We start from the raw sequence: 25275 nt of genomic DNA, 5'->3' as shown, positions 1-25275 counted from the left end.
TTTTTTCATTTAAGACAAATTAAATGAAGATAATAATACCAAAGAATTTGTGTTTGCAATCATTTTCAGAAAGAAACTGAGTATTATCTGACAGAATGCAGGGGTGTCAATACTTTTGGCCACAACTGTAGGTGACATAAAATCTTCTATAGGCATAATGTGTAATTTTCCCAATACATCTGTCCATATAATAGTACACATTGCTATATAATATGATGACTGCAATATATTAAGATGATAAAACTCTGATGGGAGGAGGATGAGGAGGAGTGCTTCTTTAACAGAAAACATGACTTGACTACAAGGGTTATGCCTAAAACTACTTCACTAAGTGGAAAAGTCTAATCATTCTTTGTAACTTCTTTGTGACTTTCCCAGCTTTCTGAAGGGTGTCACTATTTGTAAGAAAACTGCTTGGCAACCTGTCACTTTTGCTTCAATTGTTCATGTATTTTATATTTTGCAGGGCAAAATAACTACTTGTTCATTGCAAATTAAATGTAATTCTATAGACTATTTTTTTTTTTTTTTTTTTTAAATAAAATTTGAAAATGTTCTGAAGAGAAATAAAGGTGACAAATAAGGCAATGCCGATGTCAGATATACCCTAGTATCACTTACTAATAGTTGTAGTAAAAAAAAGTTACAAAAGTTATGAATGTACAGTATTTATAGTCAGTCTATAAGTTGTCCAGACTCAGATTGATTATTCATCAGGTTAGATGCTGAAGATTACAAAAAAGAAGAATAAATCATAAAAGGCTGAGTCTACAATTCTCTATGACCCTGTCCATCATTAAGCACAAAAGAACATTGTCATTATTTGCTGAGAGGGGAAGCAATAAATCCAAAGTCAAAAGTTCAAGATTTTTTTTGATAGGCTGGTGTCATTGAAATTGAAATTCAAGAACTTTAATTCATTGTTGTCTACATTACATTTTTCATTTGCTGTTTCAAAACGAAGGCTTGGTAATAATAAAATGTGGTAAAAGGCAGGATAATTTCAGTACCACAGGTCTGTTTATCAAAATCATTTCTCTCATAAATTAGATAAAATCCAATCAATAACTAATTGTCTCGTACCCTCATAGTCTTAATTTTATTACACTCGCGCCCAGGGGCTGGTTGGCACTTTTCAGCCTGGGCAGCAATCACAAAACAGTGGCCCTTGAGTTTTCAGTGGCACAATTTTGCCCTGCTTATCTCTGTCACCATGTTTGGCCGATACGAGTTACGGCCGCCACCATTCAGGGCTGATATACACCACTCTATAATGCTGTATATCTGCCCCCAACCTGACCTGTAAGAGAAGAAAAAGACCTTTTATTATACTCACCTGCAGGACGTCCAAGGGGTGTCACTCTTCTTGGTCCGGCGCCTCCCATCTTCTTACGATCGCCGTCCTCCTTCTTGCTTCATGCGTCCCTGCATCATCAACACAGTCTCCTCGGCATTGCGCTTCTGCGCAGGCGTACTTCTCCGCCCTGTTAAGGGCAGAGCAAAGTACTGCAGTGCAAAGGCATCGGGAAAGGTCAGAGAGGCCCAGCACCTGCATACTGCAGGACTTTGAACCCTGTTCCTTGTTCGGCCAGTCTTGAACCCAAAATCACTGATTTTTGTGCGGCCAGTCCTGAACCCGAAGTCTCTGGTCCATGTGCGGCCAGTACCAGTATTAGTATCCAATACCCATGTGTCTGAGTGGGTGCCTATCTGAGCACCCCGTATATCCGGAGTGCTACAATCAGTCTCCGAATCAGTCCTGTCTGAGTCTCCATGTCAGTAACCTTCTGCAGAGGATCTAGAACCTAGTAGTGAATGGAGCCAGTGTTCATATCTGTGTCTGCGTACCTGACCCCCAGGGTCAGCAGCTGCAATAACAGGGACTGCCTAAGAGTGCTACCTGGTGGCTATCTGCAGCTCAAGCCTGACTCCATTATCAGAAGCCCCAGAGAACACCAGGTAGCCACTTAGCTATGCCCATCCTAGGTAAGCCTGGCACAGTGGGTCCACAAACCACGTCCACCACCTGTGTGTGTAACAGTTATGATGCAACATTGTTTGGTAACCACTTTATCTGTGCATAGGAGTCTTTATGAACTTGGACTTTTACCTACATTAATTTCTTCCATATAATTATGGTTTTACAATATTCCAACATGATTATTACATTTTAGTGTGTATTACTTAGTATGAAAACATTTATGCACCTGTACTTTTGATCTATATGAATTTCTTTCCATTGCGACAGATATACATGTGATTTATTAAATTAATTGTATGTAGTATAATATTTGATTACAAGATTTATTTTTATTATGTATATAACAAATACAGCCTGATCTTCTTGTACCCTTTTTTTCTGTGCTCACTAAATTCCAGGAATCAATATACACAGTAAATGCATTAAGATATGATTTTAAGCAGCTTAGTAAATTACCATATTTCCCAGCGTATAAGATGACTTTTTAACCCCTGAAAGTCTTCTCTAAAGTCAGATGTCGTCTTATACGCCAGGTGTCGTCATCGCATATGGTGCGGAGAGCAGTCTCGATGACGAAGTGCCTCAATGGGAAGGTGTAAGTGAATCAAGCCCACCCTTGTATCCTATTGCCTCCTTCTTTCACCCTCCGGCCCGCCCTTCTCTGCCTTACATTGTTTTTTAGTCGCCGCTACATTGCAATATTATGTAATACCGGGCGATAGTATCTACACCAAAATTGTATCAATAAAAACGTCAACTCGGCGTTCAGAAAATAAGCCCTCACCCAGCACCAGATTACAAAAAATGGAGACAGTACAGGTCTTGAAAAATTGTGCCATTTTAAAAAAAAAAAAAAAAAATTGGATTTTTTTTTTCACCACTTAAATAAAAAAGAACCTAGACATGTTTTGTAAGATGTAATGACCTGGAGAATCATAATGGCAGGTCACTTTCAGCATTTAGTGAACACGGTAAAAAAGAAACAGCTGTGGAATTCCACTTTGTTTTGCAAATTCACGGCACTTGGAATTTTTTTCCTGTTTTCCAGGACACAATATGTTAAAACCAATTGAGTCGTTCAAAAGTACAAGTTGTCCCGCAAAAAACAAGCCCTCACATGGCCATATTATTGACCAAAAAGAAACAAAAAAAATGTTATGGCTCTGGGAAGAAGGGGAGCAAAAACAAAAATACCTCTGGTCTTTAAGGGGTTAATAAAGCTAGTAATAAGGTTTATATTAAACTTGAATCACAAATTCTATATATTTAGTAGCATCACACCTTAGGCTAGCAAGAAATGAATGGAAAATAATAGCTGGTTAGTGATAGAAAAAATTAGTTGTAATGACTTTCTACTTCAATCTTTTTAGAATGCTATTCTGTCTAATTCCCACTGTCTCTCCATTTGTAAGAAAATGCCTAATTTGATTTCCTTGACTTATCTTTAGAAGGCATCTCCCCACACACCTCATGAGCAAATGTCCTGCTGTAGTATCCCTTAAATGTTGTGCCTTTTTCTTATTAATTTATTTATAATCCTGCCTGAAGGAGCCTCTGCTCTGAAAGCTTGCAAACATATATTATTTTCTGGTTAGCCAATAACCAATGTGTACCAGAAGAATTGCAAGGGGAGCAAGTTTTTGTGCTGAACCTGGTCAGGTGGCTCACATGACAGAGTACCTAGATATAAAAACAGCAGGAAGATTTGGCACCAAGAAGGAGAGCGGAGCAGCCGTGGATCATGAAAGGCACCAAAGCCAGCATGACAGGCCTCAGCAGAAAGCCTATGCCACTAAGGTGCCGGCCATTGCCTGACAAGGTCCAGATGACACCCAGTGAGACCCAGAGTCCAAACTGCACCAGTCAAGACCCAGAGTCCCAAATTGCACCGGAAATAATAGAGTCTAGACAGCACCGGTCAAGTTCTAGAGACCAGAATTGAGACTCATTCCTTCCTGCCCCAGGTCCAGGAGACATCTGCCAAGGGTCAGACACCAAAGACCCATGAAGACACGGCGACCAGAGGAGCACGACTGCGATTGCAGAGGTACAACGCAAGTGAGCATGGCGGTCACTTTCAGCTATAACGTATGTTACCCAGGCTTGCCTGGGCTAAGACATCAGCTGGGTAAGGCGCCAGTTGGTGCAGGAGAGGCTCAACGTGCTCTAATTAGAAAGACTAGCGGGAAAACCCAGTGACCCTCACTAGGGCTAGAATTGCAGAAAGAACTTACATGGTATCTCCCGTGAACAGGTGTAACCTCTTTGTAAAGATAACATTAGCGTTATATAGTGAAGAGCTTTTATTGTTGTTACAGTTGCATCGTTATATGGTTCATTGTTGATTTACATTGTTTACTAGCACCAATTGTCTTATACCTACTGTAAATTACACTGACTGTTCATGCCTCGTGTCTTCTGTTCCTTGCATCCGGTCACCTGCATGACTACATATCATTCATTGGAGGTTTGACACATAAAGTATATTCATCAGAAGGCAGAATACTCTTATTCTGAATATATTACTCAAGTCTGAACATTCAAATCTTGGAACAGTTCATCTGTATTTTATAACGTAAGCAATCAGTAATTAATAGTCGTTTACTCCAGTAGGCTATCACAACATCATGCACTTACAAGTCCATGAGCGCACTATTCAAGGTACAATTATTATTCCAAGCATACAATAGTTATTATTCTACAGATACAATGCAGATTTATAGTGTAGCATAACATATAAAGAGAAAGAGACGCATAAAACTTGACTGGACTTTTTTTGCAAATTAAAAACAATGTGGTAACTGGCTTAAAAATGAAGATAATTATGACGTTCAGTGTCATAACAGATGACATGAGACATAATCTCTGTGAGTTAAATGTATTTATTTGAATTTTATAAATGAATATACTATAATTGCATGTTTAATAATGGAAACAGCAGTAAAAGGAACTTTTTTGCTCACTAGACTTGGGTGTAAAGTTTTGAGATGCCTAACCTTTACCCCTAACCCGCTTTGAGCCATCGTGTATTACAGAGTGTAAGTTTTAAGATAACAGATGGACCTTTATAGTTTGATGTAAAAATATGAAAAAGAATATTAAAGAATACTCATATTAGAATACAAAGTAATGTTTGGTCATTTTAATTAAGATTTTAGAATTACTTTGCTGGCACTTTTTTCACTTTGACAAGTTGAACAGGAAATTAAAGGGAATCTGTCACCAGGTTTTTGCCACCTAACTCGAGGGCAGCATAATGTAGAGCCACAGAAAGAGAAATTGTCACTTATTGGGTTTCTTGCTGTAGTTTTGATAAAATCACAGTTTAATCAGCAGGAGATTATCACTATAGGACTAGTAAACCTGCTGCCATGTAAAAAGTCATATTCATAAACTCTGTATAACCTCACTTACACCATCGATAGATTTCTGCCTATGTAAAGCGCAAACAAAAAACTGTCATTCATCGGTATTGGTGAGTTTATACAGATCATATACATAAATTATATATCTGCATCAGATAAAGCTGTAATTATCAATTCTACAGAAAGAAGCCCTGTCAGTGATACATCTCTGGAACAGGGTCACAGATATGTTCAACGTTTACAATTTTAGTCCAGAAGGTTGGCACTCCATACTCAAGCTGAGGTGCACGTGGAAAGTCAACTGTATATTAAAATAGGTCCCTTCAGTTACATATTAGTTAATGCTCTTTAATGAAAATCTACACACAAGACGTTTCAGCCCATCCCAGGCTTTTGTCAATCAGTCTGGGATAGGCTGAAATATCTTGTGTGTAGATTTTCATTAAAGAGCATTAACTAACATGTGAGTGCCGGGACCTTCTAGTTTAATATGTTCAACATTTACATCTGGCTATTAGCTAATTGTTGGGAGTTCTGGGTGTTAGACCACCACTGATCTTATGCTATCCAGAGGAAAGTCAATATCATGTAACTATAGAACCCCTTTAACACATTTACAGTATACATACAGAGGGTAAAATAAGTACCGTATATACTCGAGTATAAGCTGAGATTTTCAGCCCATTTTTTAAGGTTGAAAGTGCCCCCTCTTGGCTTATACTCGAGTCATATACCAGGGGGTCGGAGGGGGATCGCAGATGTCAGATCATACTCACCCCCCCGGCACAGTCTCTGCAGCCCCTGCTTCTCCCATGGTCTCTAGTGCCTGTGTTCAGCGGTCACGTGGTACCACTCATTAAAGCCATGAAAATGCGCTTATTCATGACTTTAATGAGCAGTAGCACATGACCGCTGAACACTGGAAGAGGTGCCATGCTATATTCACCTGTCCCTGTTCCACCGCCGTGCGCCGCTCTGTCCTCCCCTTCTTCTGTCTGTGACGTTCAGGTCAGAGGGCGCGATGATGTAGTTAGTACATACCCTCTGCTTGAACAGTCACTGACAGAGGACCCGGAAGACAGAGCGGCACGTGGCGGTGGAACGGGGAAAGGTTAATTTCGCAGGTGCCGGGGCCCTGAGCCAGCAGCGACACCGGAACCTGCCCCCATAGCGTGCCGGTGTCCCCGCCTGCTCAGGACTCCGGCACCTAGCCCCCAGCGATGAGAGGTATGTAATTTTTTTTTCATTTGCAGCAGCAGCATATGGGGCTTATTCTATGGGACATTTTATGGGGCCATAACTGTTATGAATGGGTCACCGAGGAGGATGGCAGGAACCGGCTAAGCCACAAGAAGACTAGAGAGGTTGGTAACTAAGCGGATTACAGACCCCTGATCCTATCCACACAAGTAGCAGTCATATTCATGACTTTAATGAGCGATACCACGTGACCGCTGAACACTGGAAGAGGTGCTGCGCTGGAGACCACCACAGAAGCAGGGGCTGGAGAGATGCGCCAGAAGGGGGTGAGTATGACGGGGAGGACGGGGGAACAATGCTATATTCACCTGTCCCTGTTCCACCGCCGTGCGCCGCTCTGTCCTCCGCATCCTCTGGCTGTGATGTTCAGGTCAGAGGGCGCAATGACGTAGTTAGTGCATGCCCTCTGCTTGAACAGTCACTGACAGAGGACCCGGAAGACAGAGCGGCGCGTGGCGGTGGAACGGGGACAGGTTAATATCGCAGGTGCCGGGGCCCTGAGCCAGCAGTGACACCGGAACCTGCCCCCCATAACGTGCCGGTGTCCCCGCCTACTCAGGACACCGGCACCTAGCCCCCAGCGACAAGAGGTATGTAATTTTTTTTTTTATTTGCAGCAGCATATGGGGCTTATTCTGCGGGACATTTTATGGGGCCATAACTGTTATGAATGGGTCACCGAGGAGGATGGCAGGAACCGGCTAAGTCACCAGAACACCAGAGAGGTTGGTAACTAAGCGGATTACAGACCCCTGACCCTATCCACACAACTAGCAGTAGCCATGGAGCGTTCCTACGATGCCCTAGACGCTTCATCACAGCTGGAGGACTAACTAAGCCTAAAGACAGAAAGATGAAATCTAAACTGTCCCAAAGGAGATCCCCAAAGGAATAGACAGCCCCCAAACATATATTGTCGATGAGACACAAACACAGGCAAAAAAAAGACACAACCAGATTAGATGCAAAGGATTAGCAAAAGAATCACTTAGCTGAACCATGTAGATCAGGCAGGGGACAAAAGAGCTCCAAATGCACACAGAGGAAATCACCAGCAACCACCAAGAGCAGCCAGCTCAATTATATGCTCCCAGACAGTAATCCCAGGTTTCGAATTATCATCATCAGGTGGGGAACTTCCATCCATCTGGCCAGCTCCACTACTCTCAGCAACCACCAGGGGGAGCAGAGGGAGCTTCGGCTCAGAACTCTGAGCAAGAGAATTCACAACACATAATGGAGCAGCATATGGGGCCATAACTTTTATGGAGCAGCATATGGGGCATATTCTATGGAGCATCTTGTGGGGCCATAACCTTTATGGAGCAGCATATGGGGCATATTATTCTATGGAGCATCTTATGGGGCCATCATTAACCTTTGTGCAGCATAATATGGGGCGTGTTTTGTATGGAGCATCTTATGGGGCCATCATGAACTGAATGGAACATTATATGAGGCTCCTGATTCAATACGGATATTCAAAAACATTTATCCTACTGATGTCTCAATTAATTTTACTTTTATTGGTATCTATTTTTATTTTTGAAATTTACCAGTAGCTGCTGCATTTTCCACCCTAGGCTTATACTCGAGTCAATAAGTTTTCCCAGTTTTGTTATACTCGAGTATATACGGTATTTAACATGTCACCAAATTTTTAAGCAAATATATTTCTAAAGGTGCTATTGATATTGACATGCAATTCTCATTAAATGTTGGTAGCAACTTATGCTATCCACACAGGCAAAAAAAAATAAACCATAGATGTCCATAAATTAAGTTACGTGTAATAATGAGAAATGACATAGGGAAAAAGAAAGATTCAAAAAGCCATGGAAAATCATGGCACTAGCTCTGTCAATAATTTGAAAGCAATCCTGCCACTTTGTGGAAAATAAAAGGTGTCTCATTACAAGGTGACACACAAGAAACATCTTGTGATGGGTAGTGAGCTGTTTCAAGAACTTTGCAACATTATTGTTGCAAACCATACTGATGGCATTGGTTACAGGAGAATTTCTAAAGTACTGAAGGTTCCAGAGAGCACAATTGGGGCCACAATCCAGAAGTGGAAAAACATAATTTCACTGTAAACCGGCCATGACCAGGTTCTCCCCACAACATTTCAGACAGAGGAGTGAAAAAAAAATTATCAGAAGAGTTTTCCAAAAACCACCAGTAGAGAGCTACAGAAAGATCTGAAATTAGCAGGTACAATTGTTTCAAAGAAAATTATTATTAAGTATTGCACTCAACCAGCTTCCAGGGCTGCTGAGCGCAGATGGAAAAGATCCCACTCCAACGAGCACTTCATCACATTCAAACAGTCCCTCACTACTTTCAAGACCACACTCGCCACAGCTAAACAAACCTACTTCTCATCTCTCATATCCTCCCTGTCTCACAACCCTAAACAGTTATTCTCTCCTCCGCCCCCCAGCACCTCCTCCCTCCCCACTCATCTCAGCTGAAGACTTTGCCTCATTTTTCAAGCAGAAGATTGATAACATCAGAGACAGTTTTGGTCAACAACCCCCAGAGCCCTTCCCCCCAACTTCCCAGCCCTCCACCTTCAAAACCAACTTCTCCACCATTACAGAAGATCGACTCTCCACTCTACTCTCAAGATCACATCTCACCACCTGTGCACTCGACCCGATCCCATCCCACTTCATACCAAACCTCACCACAGTCTTCATCCCAACACTAACCCATCTCTTCAACCTGTCACTAACAACTGGTGTTTTCCCCTCAAGCTTTAAACATGCCTCCATCACACCTATCCTCAAAAAGCCCTCTCTTGACCCATCCTCTGTATCTAGCTATCGCCCTATATCACTTCTCCCCTATGCCTCCAAGCTACTGGAACAACACGTCTACCTTGAACTGTCCTCCCATCTCTCTTCTTGCTCCCTCTTCGACCGCTTACAATCTGGCTTCCGGTCACACCACTCCACTGAAACTGCCCTTACTAAGGTCACCAATGACCTCTTAACCGCCAAGAGCAAGCGACACTACTCTGTCCTCCTCCTCCTGGACCTGTCGGCTGCCTTTGACACAGTGGACCATTCCCTATTATTACAGACCCTCTCATCCCTCGGCATCACAGAATTGGCCCTATCCTGGATCTCACCATACCTAACAGACCGGACATTCAGCGTCTCCCACTCACACACCACCTCCTCACCTCGCCCCCTATCTGTCGGAGTCCCACAAGGTTCAGTCCTTGGGCCCTGCTGTTCTCTATTTACACCTTTGGCCTGGGACAGCTCATAGAATCTCATGGCTTTCAGTATCATCTCTACGCTGATGACACACAGATCTACATCTATGGACCAGATATCACCTCCCTACTAACCAGAATCCCTCAATGTCTGTCCACTATTTCATCCTTCTTCTCCGCTAGATTTCTGAAACTCAACATGGACAAAACAGAATTCATCATCTTTCCCCCATCTCACGTGGCCCCCCCTACGAACCTATCAATTACAGTAAATGACTGCCCACTCTCCCCAGTCCCACAAGCTCGCTGTCTCGGAGTAATCCTTGACGCTGATCTCTCCTTCAAACCACATATCCAAGCCCTTTCCACGTCCTGCCGACTTCAACTCAAAAATATTTCACGAATCCGTTCATTCCTCACCCAAGAATCTGCAAAAACCCTAGTCCATGCCCTCATCATCTCTTGCCTTGACTACTGCAACCTCCTGCTCTGTGGCCTCCCCTCAAACACTCTCGCACCCCTCCAATCTATTCTAAACTCTGCTGCCCGACTAATCCACCTGTCCCCCCGCTATTCCCCAGCTTCTCCCCTCTGTCAATCCCTTCACTGGCTCCCAATTGCCCAGAGACTCCATTACAAAACCCTAACCATGACATACAAAGCCATCCACAACCTGTCTCCTCCATACATCTGTGACCTCGTCTCCCGGTACTTTCCCGCACGCAACCTCCAATCCTCACAAGATCTCCTTCTCTACTCCCCTCTTATCTCCTCTTCCCACAATCGCGTACAAGATTTCTCTCGCGCATCACCCCTACTCTGGAACTCTCTACCACAACATATCAGACTCTCACCTACCATTGAAACCTTCAAAAAGAGCCTGAAGACCCACCTCTTCCGACAAGCCTACAACCTGCAGTAACCACCGATCGACCAAACCGCTGCACGACCAGCTCTACCCTCGCCTACTGTATTATCACCCATCCCTTGTAGATTGTGAGCCCTCGCGGGCAGGGTCCTCTCTCCTCCTGTACCAGTTATGACTTGTATTGTTTAAGATTATTGTACTTGTTTTTATGTATACCCCTCCTTACATGTAAAGCGCCATGGAATAAATGGCGCTATAACAATAAATAATAATAATAATAACCACCATGGCCTGCATGCACGCTCACCATGCAAGACTCCATTTCTGAACAAAAAGTGCGTTTAAAGTTTGCTTAACAACATTTAGACAAGCTTGTGAAATATTGGGAGAATATAGTTGGGTCAAATGAGACCAATATTGAACTGTTTGGATGCCCTAATACACACCATGATTGCAGGTCAAAAGGCACTGCATATCACCCCATAAACACCATACCAACAGTGAAGCTTGGAGATGGAAACATCATGGTGTGGGGCTGTTTTTCAGGATATGGCACTGGCAAACTTCATATAATTGAAGGAAGGATGAATAGATAAATGTACCAAGATATTTTCTGTCAGAATGATGAAGATGAAATAAGGGTGGACATTTCAGTAAGACAATGATCCCAAACACACAGCCAAGGAAACTCTCAATTGGTTTCAGAGAAAGAAAATAAAGATGCTAGAATGGAAAGGCCAATCAACTGACTTGCATCCAATAGAAGATGTATGGAAGTAAATCTCAGAGTTCATAGAAGGAACCCAGGATTTGAAGAGTATTTGTGAGAAGAATGGGCCAAAATCACACCTGAGCAATACATGCAACTAGTTTCTCCATACAGGAGGCATCTGCAAGCTGTCATCACCAACAAAGGCTTTTGTACAAAGTTATTAAATACCCTTGTTCAATAGGTTTTCCCTGTGTAATTTTTCATTATTAAACATAGCTTAATTTCAAGTCAAAAGTTTCAACATTAGTAATGGAATAACAGAATCATTGCAACATACCTCAGCTTCGTACAATTTTCGGGCCTCACATAAATTCTTAGTGCAATCAGTATTGTTTGCCCGCATTGAGCCATAGCTTCTCATTTTCTCTTTAAAATTGGACATTTCCCTTTCCAAAGCATTAATCCTATAAATATGACAAAAGTATTAATAAGCATGCCGATCAGAAAATGTAATCTCTTACTACCAAGGAGATGTAAAAATAATCCTTTGGTTTAATTTATTTAATTCACTGCAAGCTGCAAGAAATGTGAATTATCTAATAGTGGTAATTAAGCAGAATTTTTTTCATTAAAGAGCAAGAACAAATTATAATTTTAGTCATCACTGAAAAAAAAACAGCCATACTTGCAATACCATGTCTAGCCGGCTGGCTAATGAGGACCCCTGACATGGTTTGTTAACTAATACCCTATGAATTATACACATCTTTTTTCCATGTTTTTTATCCCGAGTGCAGACCGGGCCCTTCAGTAGTGGTTGGGTAATCTGGGCTGTCTGTCCTGTGGGTGTACATATGGTATTGGCAGCCCACCTGATGTAATAGTAGGGGCGTTGGTAACAAGCTATTATATGGACAAGGTGCATCTCATATAATGGTGTTAATGGCACCCTATGCAAGTCTGTGTGCATTTTGAATACTAGGCAGCCACCTCACAGATATTTGGTTGGTTACTAAGTTGTTGTTTTAATAGTATTGCACCTGTGATGGATAAGTATTCACCTTTATTTGTCAGCATTGAGGATGCCAAGAGAAGAGCAATGTTGAAGACCATACTGTAAATGTTGCTGGTCAGTAAACATAGTGCAGCAGATGAAAGACATATCGTGCTTACATCAATAATGGAAGATGTCCAGCAGTGCCATTAACTCAGAGCTGGGAGCAATCAGTGAGACTCATCTGTACTCATCTATTGTGCCAGAAGTGGTTTTCATGGTATTGCAGCCTAAAACCATACATATGACATGGACATAAGGCAAAATGTCTCAGTTATGCATGAAAACATAGGAACTGAGGTGCAGAAAAATGGCAGCAGGTATTCTGGACTGATGAGTCAAAATGTTCTAAAGGGCTGGAAGCAGTACAATAATGAGTGTCTACAGGCAACAATGAAATATGGTGAGGGTGCCTTACAAATTTTGGGACTCATTTCAGCAAATGGAATTGAGTATTTCATCAAGATTAATGGTGTCCACACTACTGAGAAACAGAGACAGATACTTATCTAACGTGCAATACCATCAGGGTTGATATAACACCAAGAGAAACAAACTGGAGTACAAAGTCCATAATTATAAAAATTAATGAAATTTATTATAGGACATATATATATATATATATATATATATATATATATATACTTTTTATTTTAGTTTTGTGTTATTGATCAAGCATTCTTTCCATCCTTGAATGACTTCAGAGATGAAGATTTGCTACGGGCTACACTGACTATGGATTCATCTGCTGTACTCTTTTATATATGTCTTTGGACATTGTTTGTTATTTGGCTTTATAGCCTTTTTCTTCCCCTTTTTCCCTTCACTTCCTCCTTTTTATTAAGCACTTTGCACTGATAATAATATATCTATGTAAATTTATATTATGCACTTATGGTTATATTATAGTACTTAATGGTATCTTTGATTGCGTTCGAATTTAATTATTATATATACTATTTATATTATCCACATGTATATTGTTGTGCACTATGGTATTTGTGGGCACATTTTGTGTTGGCCTGATTCCGGTGCACAGTGCGCATGTCTCCGGATTCACGCGTCTCGGAGCATCGCTGGGGGCGCTGGCATATGACGTAGGCATGTCGGTGACGACTTCCGGTCTGCGCTGACTTGCGGCGTTGTGTTTCCATGCCTACCGGTGATGCAAGTTCCGGGGTCGGTTCCCGGATACATGCACCATTATTGTGCTCAGCTGGTCTTGGGGATATTTAAGGGTGGCCCGTTCTGGCACACTATACCGCACCTTGAAAAAGAGTGAGCGAAACGCGCGTCGGTTGCGGCGGTCTGTGGTCCTGGGCAGTTTATCATGGGTAAGCACTTTGCTTGAGCATGGTTTTACACCTTAGATTATGGTTTATACACTTGTATTTAGACTGTTATTTTAATAGGTGTGAGCTTATTTAGCCCTGTGTGCTGCCTGTACTTTAGGCAAATTTGCTTTAGGCTGTGTGCCCACGATGCGATTTTTAAGCGTTTTTGCCGTGATTTTTGGCGTGAAAACACTGCGAAAACGTTTAAAAATCGTGTACAGAATGCACCCCATGCATTCCTATGGCATTCCGCACATGCTGTGCTAATGCTGCGCTTTTTTCCGCAGAGGAAACACATCACGGAAAAAATCGCAGCATGATCATTCTTTTGTGCGGAATCGCAAAGAATTGCCGCGATTCCGCACCCATAGGAATGCATGAGAATCGCTTACTTCCCGCATGTGGCTATGCCCACCATGCGGGAAGTTAAGTGTCTCATGTGCGGTTGGTACCCACGGTGTGGAGGAGAGGAGACTGTCCTCCAGGCCCTGGGTACCATACCCCTGTAAAAAAAAGAATAAAAAATAAAAAATCGGGGTATATTTACCTACCGACGTCCCGCGCTGCATTCCCGGCCTAAGCGTTCTCAGTAATGCCTTGCGGCAAGGTCCTGTGATGACGTAGTCTCGCGTGACACTAGCGTTCTCACGAGCTCGCTATAGTAACGCAAGACCAACGTCATCACAGGTCTCGCAAGGCATTACTGGGAACGCTGATGCCCGGGAATGCAGCGCGGGACGTCGGAAGGTAAATATACCCCAATTTTTTAATTTTTTATCATTTTTCACATTCTATCTTTTACTATTGATACTGCATAGGCGGCCTCAATAGTAAAAAGCTGCTCACATTTGTCAAACACTATGCTTGACGAGTGTGACCAACCTGTCAATCACTTTCCAAGCGATGCTTCAAATCGCTTGGAAAGTGCTTGAGAAAATCGCGACAAAATCGCAAACAGAATCGTGGTGAAATCGCACGGAAAAAAACGCGCGATTTCTGGGAAGGAGTCCGGTTTTCTGTGTGCGTTTTAACACGCAACGTGGGCACATAGCCTGAAACTTTATTACTATTGACCCCAGCCATTATTGCCTGATCTTTATACCTTTATATTGTATTATATGTATATGTATTTATTATTCGTGTCATTTTAAATGGTTATAATAAATTTCATTAATTTTTATAATTATGGACTTTGTACTCCAGTTTGTTTCTCTTGGTGTTATATTAATATTTAGGAGTGTCCTTTAGGAAGCCTTACTGATTTCCCACTATGATTGTGCCTGTGGGTGGCTTCCCTTTATATTGGCTATTACTCCTTTTGGTTTGTTTTCAACCATCAGGGTTGATGTCTGATTGGTTCCAAATATATTCTGCAGCTGAACAATGACCCCAAACATACAGCTAATATCATTAAGTACTAGCCTCAGAGGAAAGAAGAAGAATAAGGAGTAATGGCAGTGATTATATGTCCCCCATAGAGCCCTGATCTCAACATCGAGTCTGAGATTACATATGGGGACAAAGATTTTGCAAGCCTACATCTACAGAAGATCTATTAGTAAACCAAAATTCATTAGGTACAAAGTAGTCATAGAATTTTGGCCATATGTGGGCAACACATAATTTGTCCCAACTGGCCTAAGAAGCAACTCCATATTAGACAAGATAGGAGAGGACATCCTGGGTCCCCGACGTGCTTTCACATATTACACTTCATCGTTGGGGACCCTGGGGTTGATCTCCTAACTGAGTTCTCCTCTGATGCTTTTATGATGATATGCTACTTTTGACTACTATATTTATGTAACATTTATCTGTAGATATTTGCTCACTGCATTTAGGACTATGTACTCATGACTTTTAATCATTTCATAGTGTATCAGAATGAGTCATTGCATGCATATAATTTTCACCCACAAAGGTTTATTTTTTTCATAACAAGGGCTATGAGGTCATGTTTCCTATTTTTGTTGCTGGTCTTGGTTACTAGATCCTTTGCGTGACATTTTGGCACCAGACACACTGTCAGTCTTTTGTTGTGATCATTTTATACTCTGTTCTTATGTATTTTTCTATTTTCAATGTTGTGTATTAACAAAATGTTTTATACTGTTGAAGCACTTAAAGAGTCCAATTTTCTCTTTTTCAAACCATCCACAGAAGATTTGCAGTTAGCTCTCCAAGATGTTTGGAACAACCTCCCTGCCATGTTCGTTAAAAATCTGTGTCCAAGTGTGCCTAGGAAAATTAATGCTTGAATGCTCTACTGAGGGTAAAGGGTGGTCACACCAAATATTGATTTGAGTTATATTTCCTTTTTACTCATTCGCTTTGTATAAAAATATAGTAATTAGAAAAAACACTGCTATGTTTTAAAACATTCTCACTTTGCACCATTTTTTTCCTCGCCTGCCTAAAACTTTTTAATACACTAACAATACTCTAAGGCGGAGACAAGAGGAAGGTTGTAGAGAATGCAAGATGTTGTATTAAACCTAAGAATGGTTGTTATCATTTTTAGGTGTCACCTACTTGATGGGTAAAATAAGCACTTAAATAAAAGAGGTCACCATGAAGTGGCCAGTGTGATTATATGGTTTGAGGAAAAAAAAAAATACTGTGAACAGATTAGTCTATGAATGGAGGATATCTGGTTCATGTCTTTTTGGCTATTATTGTGGTCCATTTGATGGGTCATTTAAAACAGTCTGTGCCTACATGCCTTTGAGAGGTAAATACTGTACTGACTACAAGTATTATATTCTATTACATACCTGCTGTAATCTCTGACTTCAGATGGGTATCTAGAAGACTGCTGTACATTCTTTTCACTAACAAACAGATTAAGACAATCTGGATACAAATTCCCACTTTTCAAGTTAGATAATCGCGACTCTAAAAACTGTAAAATGATACAAACAATATGAATTTCTATTTTGTATAACCCTTTACATTCTTTGAAATAGATAATATAATTAATAATGAGCTGTGGCTCATTTACATTTAATGAATGTCTTGTATGCATAAAACAGTAATAGGGTTAAAACAGTGGTGGACACAAAAGGAAAAGGGCCCCTGTGCAAGAACCGTATATGGGCCCCTCTTTTTTTTTTAATTTCGTTTATTAACCCCTTCACTACCAAGGGTGGTTTGCACGTTAACTCCCGGGCCAATTTTTATCATTCTGACCACTGTCCCTTTATGAGGTAATAACTCTGAAACGCTTCCATGGATCTCAGTGATTCTGACATTGTTTTCTCGTGACATATTGTACTTCATGTTAGTGGTAAAATTTCATTCAAATAACTTGTGTTTATTTGTGAAAAAAACAGAAATTTGGCAAAAACTTTGAAAATTTCGCAATTTTCCAACTTTGAATTTTTATGCTCTTAAATCACAGAGATACGGCACACAAAAAACTTAATAAGTAACATTTCCCACATATTTACTTTACATCAGCACAATTTTGGAACCAAAATTTTTTTTTGTTAGGAAGTTATAAGGGTTAAAAGTTGACCAGCGATTTCTCATTTTTGCAACACCATTTTATTTTTACGGACCACATCACATATGAAGCCACTTTGAAAGGTCTATATGATAGAAAATACCCAAAAGTGACACCATTCTAAAAACTTCATCCCTTAAGGTGCTCAAAACCACATTCAAGAAGTTTATTAACCCTTCATGTGCTTCACAGGAATTTTTTGAATATTTAAAAAAAAATGAACATTTAACTTTTTTTCACAAAAAAAATACTTCAGGTTCAATTTTTTTTATTTTACCAAGGGTAACAGGAGAAATTGGGCTGCAAAAGGTATTGTGCAGTTTGTCCTGAGTACGCTGATACCTGATATGTGGGGGGGAACCACTGTTTCGGTGCATGGCAGAGCTCAGAAAGGAAGGAGCGCCGTTTGATTTTTTCAATGCAAAATTGGCTGGAATTCAGATCTGACGCCATGTCCCGTTTGGAGAGCCCCTGATGTACTTAAACAGTGGAAACCCCCCACAAGTGACCCCATTTTGAAAACTAGACCCCCCAAGGAACTTATCTAGATGTGTGGTGAGAACTTTGAACCCACAAGGGCTTCACAGAAGTTTATAACGTACAGCCGTACAATTAAAAAATCATATTTTTTCCACAAAAATGATCTTTTCACCCTCAATTCTTATTTTTCCAATGGTAACAGGACCCTAAAAGTTATTGTGCAATTTGTTCTGAGTACGCTGATACCCCATATGTGGGGGTAAACCACTATTTGGGCGCATGGCAGAGCTCGGAAGGGAAGCAGCGCCATTTGACGTTTTTGGCTGGAATTGAGATCCGACAGCATGTCGCGGTTGGAAAGCCCCTGATGTACCAAAACAGCGGAAACCCCCCACAAATGACACCATTTTGGAAACTAGACCCCCCAAGAAACTTATCTAGATGTGTGGTGATTACTTTGAACCCCCCAGTGCTTCACAGAAGTTTATAATGCCCGGGCGTGAAAAAAAAATCGTATTTTTTCCACAAACATGATCATTTAGTCCCCAATTTTTTTATTTTCCCAAGGGTACCAGGAGAAATTGAACACCAAAAGTTGTTGTCCAATTTGTCCTGAGTACGCTGATACCTCATATGTGGGAGAAAACTACGGTATGGGCACACGTCGGGGCTCGGAAGGGAAGGAATGATGTTTTGGAATGCAGACTTTGATGGAATGGTCTGCGGGTGTCATGTGCGTTTGGAGAGCCTCTGATGTGCCTAAACTATTCAAACTCCCCACAAGTGACCCCATTTTGGAAACCAGACCCCCCATGGAACTTATCTAGATGTGTGGTGAGCACTTTGAACCCCCCAGTGCTTCACAGAAGTTTATAACGCCATCACCACTACACGGTGACTACATAATACGCATTGTATGATGGTCCCCACAGGTCCCGATGCACTGTATGATGGTCCCAAAAGTTCCCTATGCACTGTATGATGGTCGCCACAGCTGCCTATGCACTGTATGATGGTCCCCACAGCTCCCTAAAAACTGTATGATGGTCGCCACAGCACCCTATGCACCGTGTCGTGATCCCCACATCACCCTATACGATGGTCTTCACAGCTGCCTATGCACTGTATGATGGTCCCCACAGCTCCCTATGAACTGTATGATGGTCGCCACAGCACCATATGCACTGTATCATGATCTCCACATCTCCCTATACAATGGTCTCCACAGCTTCCTATATACTGTATTGTGGTCCCCACAGCTTCTTATACACTGTACTGTATCATGGTCCCCACAGCTTCCTATACACTGTATCATGGTCCCCTCAGCTTCTTATTCACTGTATCGTGGTCCCCACAGCTTCCTATACACTGTATCATGGTTCGCACAGCTTCCTATACACTGTATCATGGTCCCCACAGCTTCCTATACACTGTATCATGGTCCCTACAGCTCCCTCTATCCAGTATTATGGCACACACAGTTCACTATAACCAATATGATGGCCCCTACAACTCCCTATATCTAGTATAATGAGTCCCGTAGCCCATATATACTGTACAACACAGGTTTATTACAGACACATCATAAAGTCACACAGGCACAGACATCATACATGTTCTTAGTACACACGTGCTGTATAACAAAATGCTCAGCAGGTACATATCATATACACAGCACATGCATGCTGGACAAGTGTACACACACACTACAGATACCTCACACACAAGTATCACACACTACAGTTACCTCACACAAACAATACAGATACCTCACACACACAATACAGATACCTCACACACACAATACAAATACCACTCACACACACAATGCAGATACCTCACACACACACAATACAGATACCTCACACACAATGCAGATACCTCATATACACAATACAGATACCTCACACACACAATACAGATAGCTCACACACAATACAGATACAGTACCTCTAACACACACAATGCAGATGCCTCAAAAACACACAATACAGATACCTCACACACAATACAGATACCTCTAACACACAATACAGATACCTCACACACACATACAATACAGATACCTCTAACACACACAATACAGATACCTCTAACACACACACAATACAGATATCTCACACACACAATACAGATACCTCACACACTACAGATACCACACACACACACACACAATACAGATACCTCTCACACAAGTATCACACACTTCACACACACTACATATACCTCTCACAGAAGTATCAAACACACAATAAAGATACCTCACACACATCTCACACATAGCAAGTATCATACACAAAACAGATACCTCATGCACACATCACACACTCTCCTCTCTGGTGCAGGGGAGGCTGAAGAACATGTGCAGCTCCTAAGCTTTTTCTGCTTACAGCAGCACTGTCCAGGCACCTTCCCCGCTCTCGCTCTCGCCTTCTCTGCTGGGATGCTGCAGAGCAGGAGAAGCTGTCACCGTGCTGACAGGAGCTACATTCTATCTGTCCCTGGGAAAACACACAGGCTGTAATACTGACCTTTCATCTCGATTACTGCTAGCTCTCTCCCTCAGAGTCGCACCGCACGGGACAACAGGTGCACTGGCCAATCAGCTCTTCTCTCCATCTGATGCTCATTGGCCTGTGTTCTTCTCCTGCAAGGCACCCCCTTTGAACTGTATTGGTGTCAAGGTGATGCGAACACAGTTCAATGCGGTAGTTGCAGAACATCCGGGGCTCTGGCAAAATGTTCGGGGCTAGAGCCCCTTATCATTGATGCTAGTGACGCCCATGGATATTGATAACTGTGCTATAAGGCTGGCTTCACATTTGTGTTCGACAGAGCTGGGGAGGGCTGCGTAGTTCCTCCGTGAAGCTCCGCCCACTGCAGAGGTTAAGTTTTATATCCCAATTTTCTCAGAAATAGACTATAACCTTGATTGGGAATTAGGGCCCCCGCTTATAAACATTCCCATCTTGTTTGTATTTGCATATAATTATTTGTTTTTCAAGCAAAGAAGAAAGTGAATGGCACCACTGGAACATATACACTCACTGGCCACTTTATTAGGTACACCATGCTAGTAAGGGGTTGGACCCCCTTTTGCCTTCAGAACTGCCTCAATTCTTCGTGGCAGAGATTCAACAAGGTGCTGGAAGCATTCCTCAGAGATTTTGGACCATATTGACATGATGGCATCACACAGTTGGCGCAGATTTGTCGGCTGCACATCCCTGATGCGAATCTCCCGTTCCACCACATCCCAAAGATGCTCTATTGGATTGAGATCTGGTGACTGAGGAGGCCATTTGAGTACAGTAAACTCATTGTCATGTTCAAGAAACCAATCTGAGATGATTCGAGCTTTATGACATGGCGTATTATCCTGCTGAAAGTAGCCATCAGATGTTGGGTACATTGTGGTCATAAAGGGATGGACATGGTCAGCAACAATACTCAGGTAGGCTGTGGCGTTGCAACGATGCTCAATTGGTACCAAGGGGCCCAAAGAGTGCCCAGAAAAAATTCCCCACACCATGACACCACCACCACCAGCCTGAACCGTTGATACAAGGCAGGATGGATCCATGCTTTCATGTTGTTTACGCCAAATTCTGACCCTACCATCCGAATGTCGCAGCAGAAATCGAGACTCATCAGACCAGGCAACGTTTTTCCAATCTTCTACTGTCCAATTTCGATGAGCTTGTGCAAATTGTAGCCTCAGTTTCCTGTTCTTAGCTGAGAGGAGTGGTACCCAGTGTGGTCTTCTGCTGCTGTAGCCCATCTGCCTCAAAGTTCGACGCACTGTGCGTTCAGAGATGCTCTTCTGCCTACCTTGGTTGTAACGGGTGGCAATTTGAGTCACTGTTGCCTTTCTATCAGCTCGAACCAGTCTGCCCATTCTCCTCTGACCTCTGGCATCAACATGGCATTTCCGGCCACAGAACTGCCGCTCACTGGATTTTTTTTCTTTTTCGGACCATTCTCTGTAAACCCTAGAGATGGTTGTGCGTGAAAATCCCAGTAGATCAGCAGTTTCTGAAATTCTCAGACCAGCCCTTCTGGCACCAACAATCATGCCACGTTCAAAGGCACTCAAATCACCTTTCTTCCCCATACTGATGCTCGGTTTGAACTGCAGGAGATTGTCTTGACCATGTCTACATGCCTAAATGCACTGAGTTGCCGCCATGTGATTGGCTGATTAGAAATTAAGTCTTAACACACAGTTGGACAGGTGTACCTAATAAAGTGGCCAGTGAGTGTATATCACACATAGAGATGATTGATCCTGTTTTACTGAAGTGAGGCGGAACCATCAACTGGTATGTGGTGCTTGGTATGAAAAAAACAAGTGTATGATAAATATTCCAAAGGAAAAAATGCAGCACTCACCAAGCTGAACAAATATTCCAAAGTTCGTTATTTCACCATGTGCGGCTTGGACAGTGAGTCTGATCCTAATGAACATGTAGCGGATAAACAAGGACTTTTAGCAGGGCGTGAGGATGCAGGAGAGTTTTTTGCAGATTACAACCATAAAGAGGAACTAGAAATTATAAGTACAAAAACCCTTGAGACTAAAATATATTTTTTAGCCGAAAAAGAAATAAGGCTTTTTTGGACAATGAAATCATTAAAATCTTATATTGAATGTGATCGAGTACCAAGAGGTCTTCGTGTGTTCAAGGAAATTTCACAATTCCAAGATGATCCAACATTCCAAAAAGAATGGGAACAGATTAATTTACAATGCTCTCAAAATTTACTACGTTTAGTGTCATCCAAAAATAAACAAGAATACACAATCCTCGATGAACAACTGGAAAAGGCTAAAACTGAATTGTCTAACTGAAAATCAAAATCTCAATTTTGTAAAAAAAATTTAAGAAAATTAATATTAATTCAAATTGAAACGAAGCAAAAGAAAAAAGAAAAAATTTTACGAGACAAAAATGACTACGATACAGGTCATGTTTTCTCCTGGAATAAAAAACACTTTCATCATAACAGAAATTGCAATCAAAAACTTAAAACGAAAAGGTCCAATATAGATGGGTGGACCACAGATTCAGATTCCAGCACCACTGAAAAACAGGTGAAATCAAGCAGCAGCAATTCATCAAAAAACATAGAAACATTGATCCATTTAGGACAAGTACGAGAAGAGGTGGCAAAAACGGCAAGTTTGGGAAAAAAACTGAAACAAGTATCTTGGAAGAAATAACCACACTCAACAAAGAACATCACATTGTGAATTTAACCAAAAGACATTTAACTATAGATCACCTGTTAGTTTTATCTAAAGGACTAAACTTCTGTTTATAGGAAGGAACATTTTGATTTTACTGAATTTCAAATAGATTTATTCAAGGGCACTAGAAAAATGCATTTATGTAATTCTTTTTTGCAAATGTTAAAATGAGTGATGTTTCATCTTGTCCAGAGGGAGAAATTCCCACTACAATTGGTACAATAGGTTTCATGGTAAACTCTCCTAAACACCCTGAACTTTTTGACGATGCCTCCACACTAGTCAGTATAACAGAACCAATTTGCTGCAGATCATCTGTTATTTCTGTCCTTCCCACATATCACAAACCCTTTACGGTAGGTGTTCAAACGAATTATATGCCACCTATTTCACCTGGAAATATGATAGACTTATTCCAAGACGTGGAAGCATTATACTACAAATTACCTGAAAAAAATGTAAAAATCACAGAGTAGAAAGCCTTGGAAGATATGAAAAAATGGGATGACACTATATTCAGGAGATAAACTATAGGAACAAAAAGCGCAATAGGGTCTTATCCGGGCTATTGTTAGAAGAATAAATAAAAATTCACTCACCCTTTCCAGGAGAGGTTCAGGCATATAAGATCCGTAGTCAGCTTGCTGTACGTCCAAAGGTCAACTCCGTCAGAACTTCAGATTTTTATGGAATAAGTTCATGGACTTTAGTGCGCTGCTTGACAAATTCACGAATCCAGGTTATGAGAAAGATTAACTGTTTATTTACCAACGCGTTTCGAAGTGTATACCACTTCTTCCTCAGGGGATGACATATATGAACAGATAGAGCTGTCACAGATTGTATACATCCATGATTCAAAAAATTGGCGCCAATGATCACATGTTATACGGTACAAAAGTCAAAGTTCACAGTACACCAAGTAAAATGTCATATTAATTAATCTTTGCTCATTAAAAAGTATTATTTTTATTAATTCACAAATAAAAAACTCAAGGAAAGCTAAAATATCAAGAAAATAAAAATATATATAAATTTAAAAACAAACTCCTGCTGTTGAAAAGAGAGAAAAAGCACAATCTGCACTCAAGCCACTACACCAAAGTCAGATCATGTCTGAAGGGAAGGAAAAAAAGAACGGCTGTTAAAAAATGTGTATAAAAATAATGAATAATGAATAAAAATGATTAAAAAACGGGGAAAAATATTGAATAAAAATATATTAAAAAAGTGTGTTTATATATATATATATAATTTATATGATAATAAAAAGTTTTTTTATTATCATATAAATTATATATATATATATATATATATATATATAAACACACACTTTTAATATATTTTTATTCAATATTTTTCCCTGTTTTTTAATCATTTTTATTTATTATTCATTATTTTTATACACATTTTTTAACAGCCGTTCTTTTTTTCCTTCCCTTCAGACATGATCTGACTTTGGTTTAGTCGCTTGAGTGCAGATTGTGCTTTTTCTCTCTTTTCAACAGCAGGAGTTCATTCTTAAATATATATATATATATTTTTTTTTTCTTTTCTTGATTTTTTAGCTTTCCTTGAGTTTTTTATTTGTGAATTAATAAAAATAATATTTTTTAATGAACAAAGATTAATTAATATGACATTTTACTTGGTGTACTTTGAACTTTGACTTTTGTACCGTATGACATGTGATCATTGGCGCCAATTTTTTGAATCATGGATGTATACAATCTGTGACAGCTCTATCTGTTCATATACAGTGGGGCAAAAAAGTATTTAGTCAGTCAGCAATAGTGCAAGTTCCACCACTTAAAAAGATGAGAGGCGTCTGTAATTTACATCATAGGTAGACCTCAACTATGGGAGACAAACTGAGAAAAAAAAATCCAGAAAATCACATTGTCTGTTTTTTTTTCATTTTATTTGCATATTATGGTGGAAAATAAGTATTTGGTCAGAAACAAAATTTCATCTCAATATTTGTGATATATCCTTTGTTGGCAATGACAGAGGTCAAACGTTTTCTATAAGTCTTCACAAGGTTGCCACACACTGTTGTTGGTATGTTGGCCCATGCCTCCATGCAGATCTCCTCTAGAGCAGTGATGTTTTTGGCTTTTCGCTTGGCAACACGGACTTTCAACTCCCTCCAAAGGTTTTCTATAGGGTTGAGATCTGGAGACTGGCTAGGCCACTCCAGGACCTTGAAATGCTTCTTACGAAGCCACTCCTTCGTTGC

The 25275-nt window shown here is 40.8% G+C and overlaps 1 protein-coding gene across 1 annotated transcript in view; it reads right to left on the bottom strand.

The window, feature by feature from the left end:
• The window catches only part of LOC141048148 (uncharacterized), a 217609-nt gene that overhangs the window by 165158 nt on the left and 27176 nt on the right, over nucleotides 1-25275 (bottom strand). The window contains exons 4-5 of the mRNA XM_073543592.1: nucleotides 16575-16702; nucleotides 11750-11876 (exon numbers count right to left, since the gene is read on the bottom strand). Coding sequence (XP_073399693.1) covers nucleotides 11750-11876; nucleotides 16575-16702 — 255 coding nt within the window. The remainder of the gene's footprint in view (nucleotides 1-11749; nucleotides 11877-16574; nucleotides 16703-25275) is intronic.

This window comes from Dendrobates tinctorius, unplaced genomic scaffold (assembly GCF_039654945.1).
Source record: "Dendrobates tinctorius isolate UK_male_01 unplaced genomic scaffold, ASM3965494v1 ptg000011l, whole genome shotgun sequence".
Classification (NCBI taxonomy): Eukaryota; Metazoa; Chordata; class Amphibia; order Anura; family Dendrobatidae; genus Dendrobates; species Dendrobates tinctorius.
The sequence above is the reverse complement of the archived record's forward strand: the minus strand, read 5'-3'. Positions and strand labels throughout refer to the sequence as shown.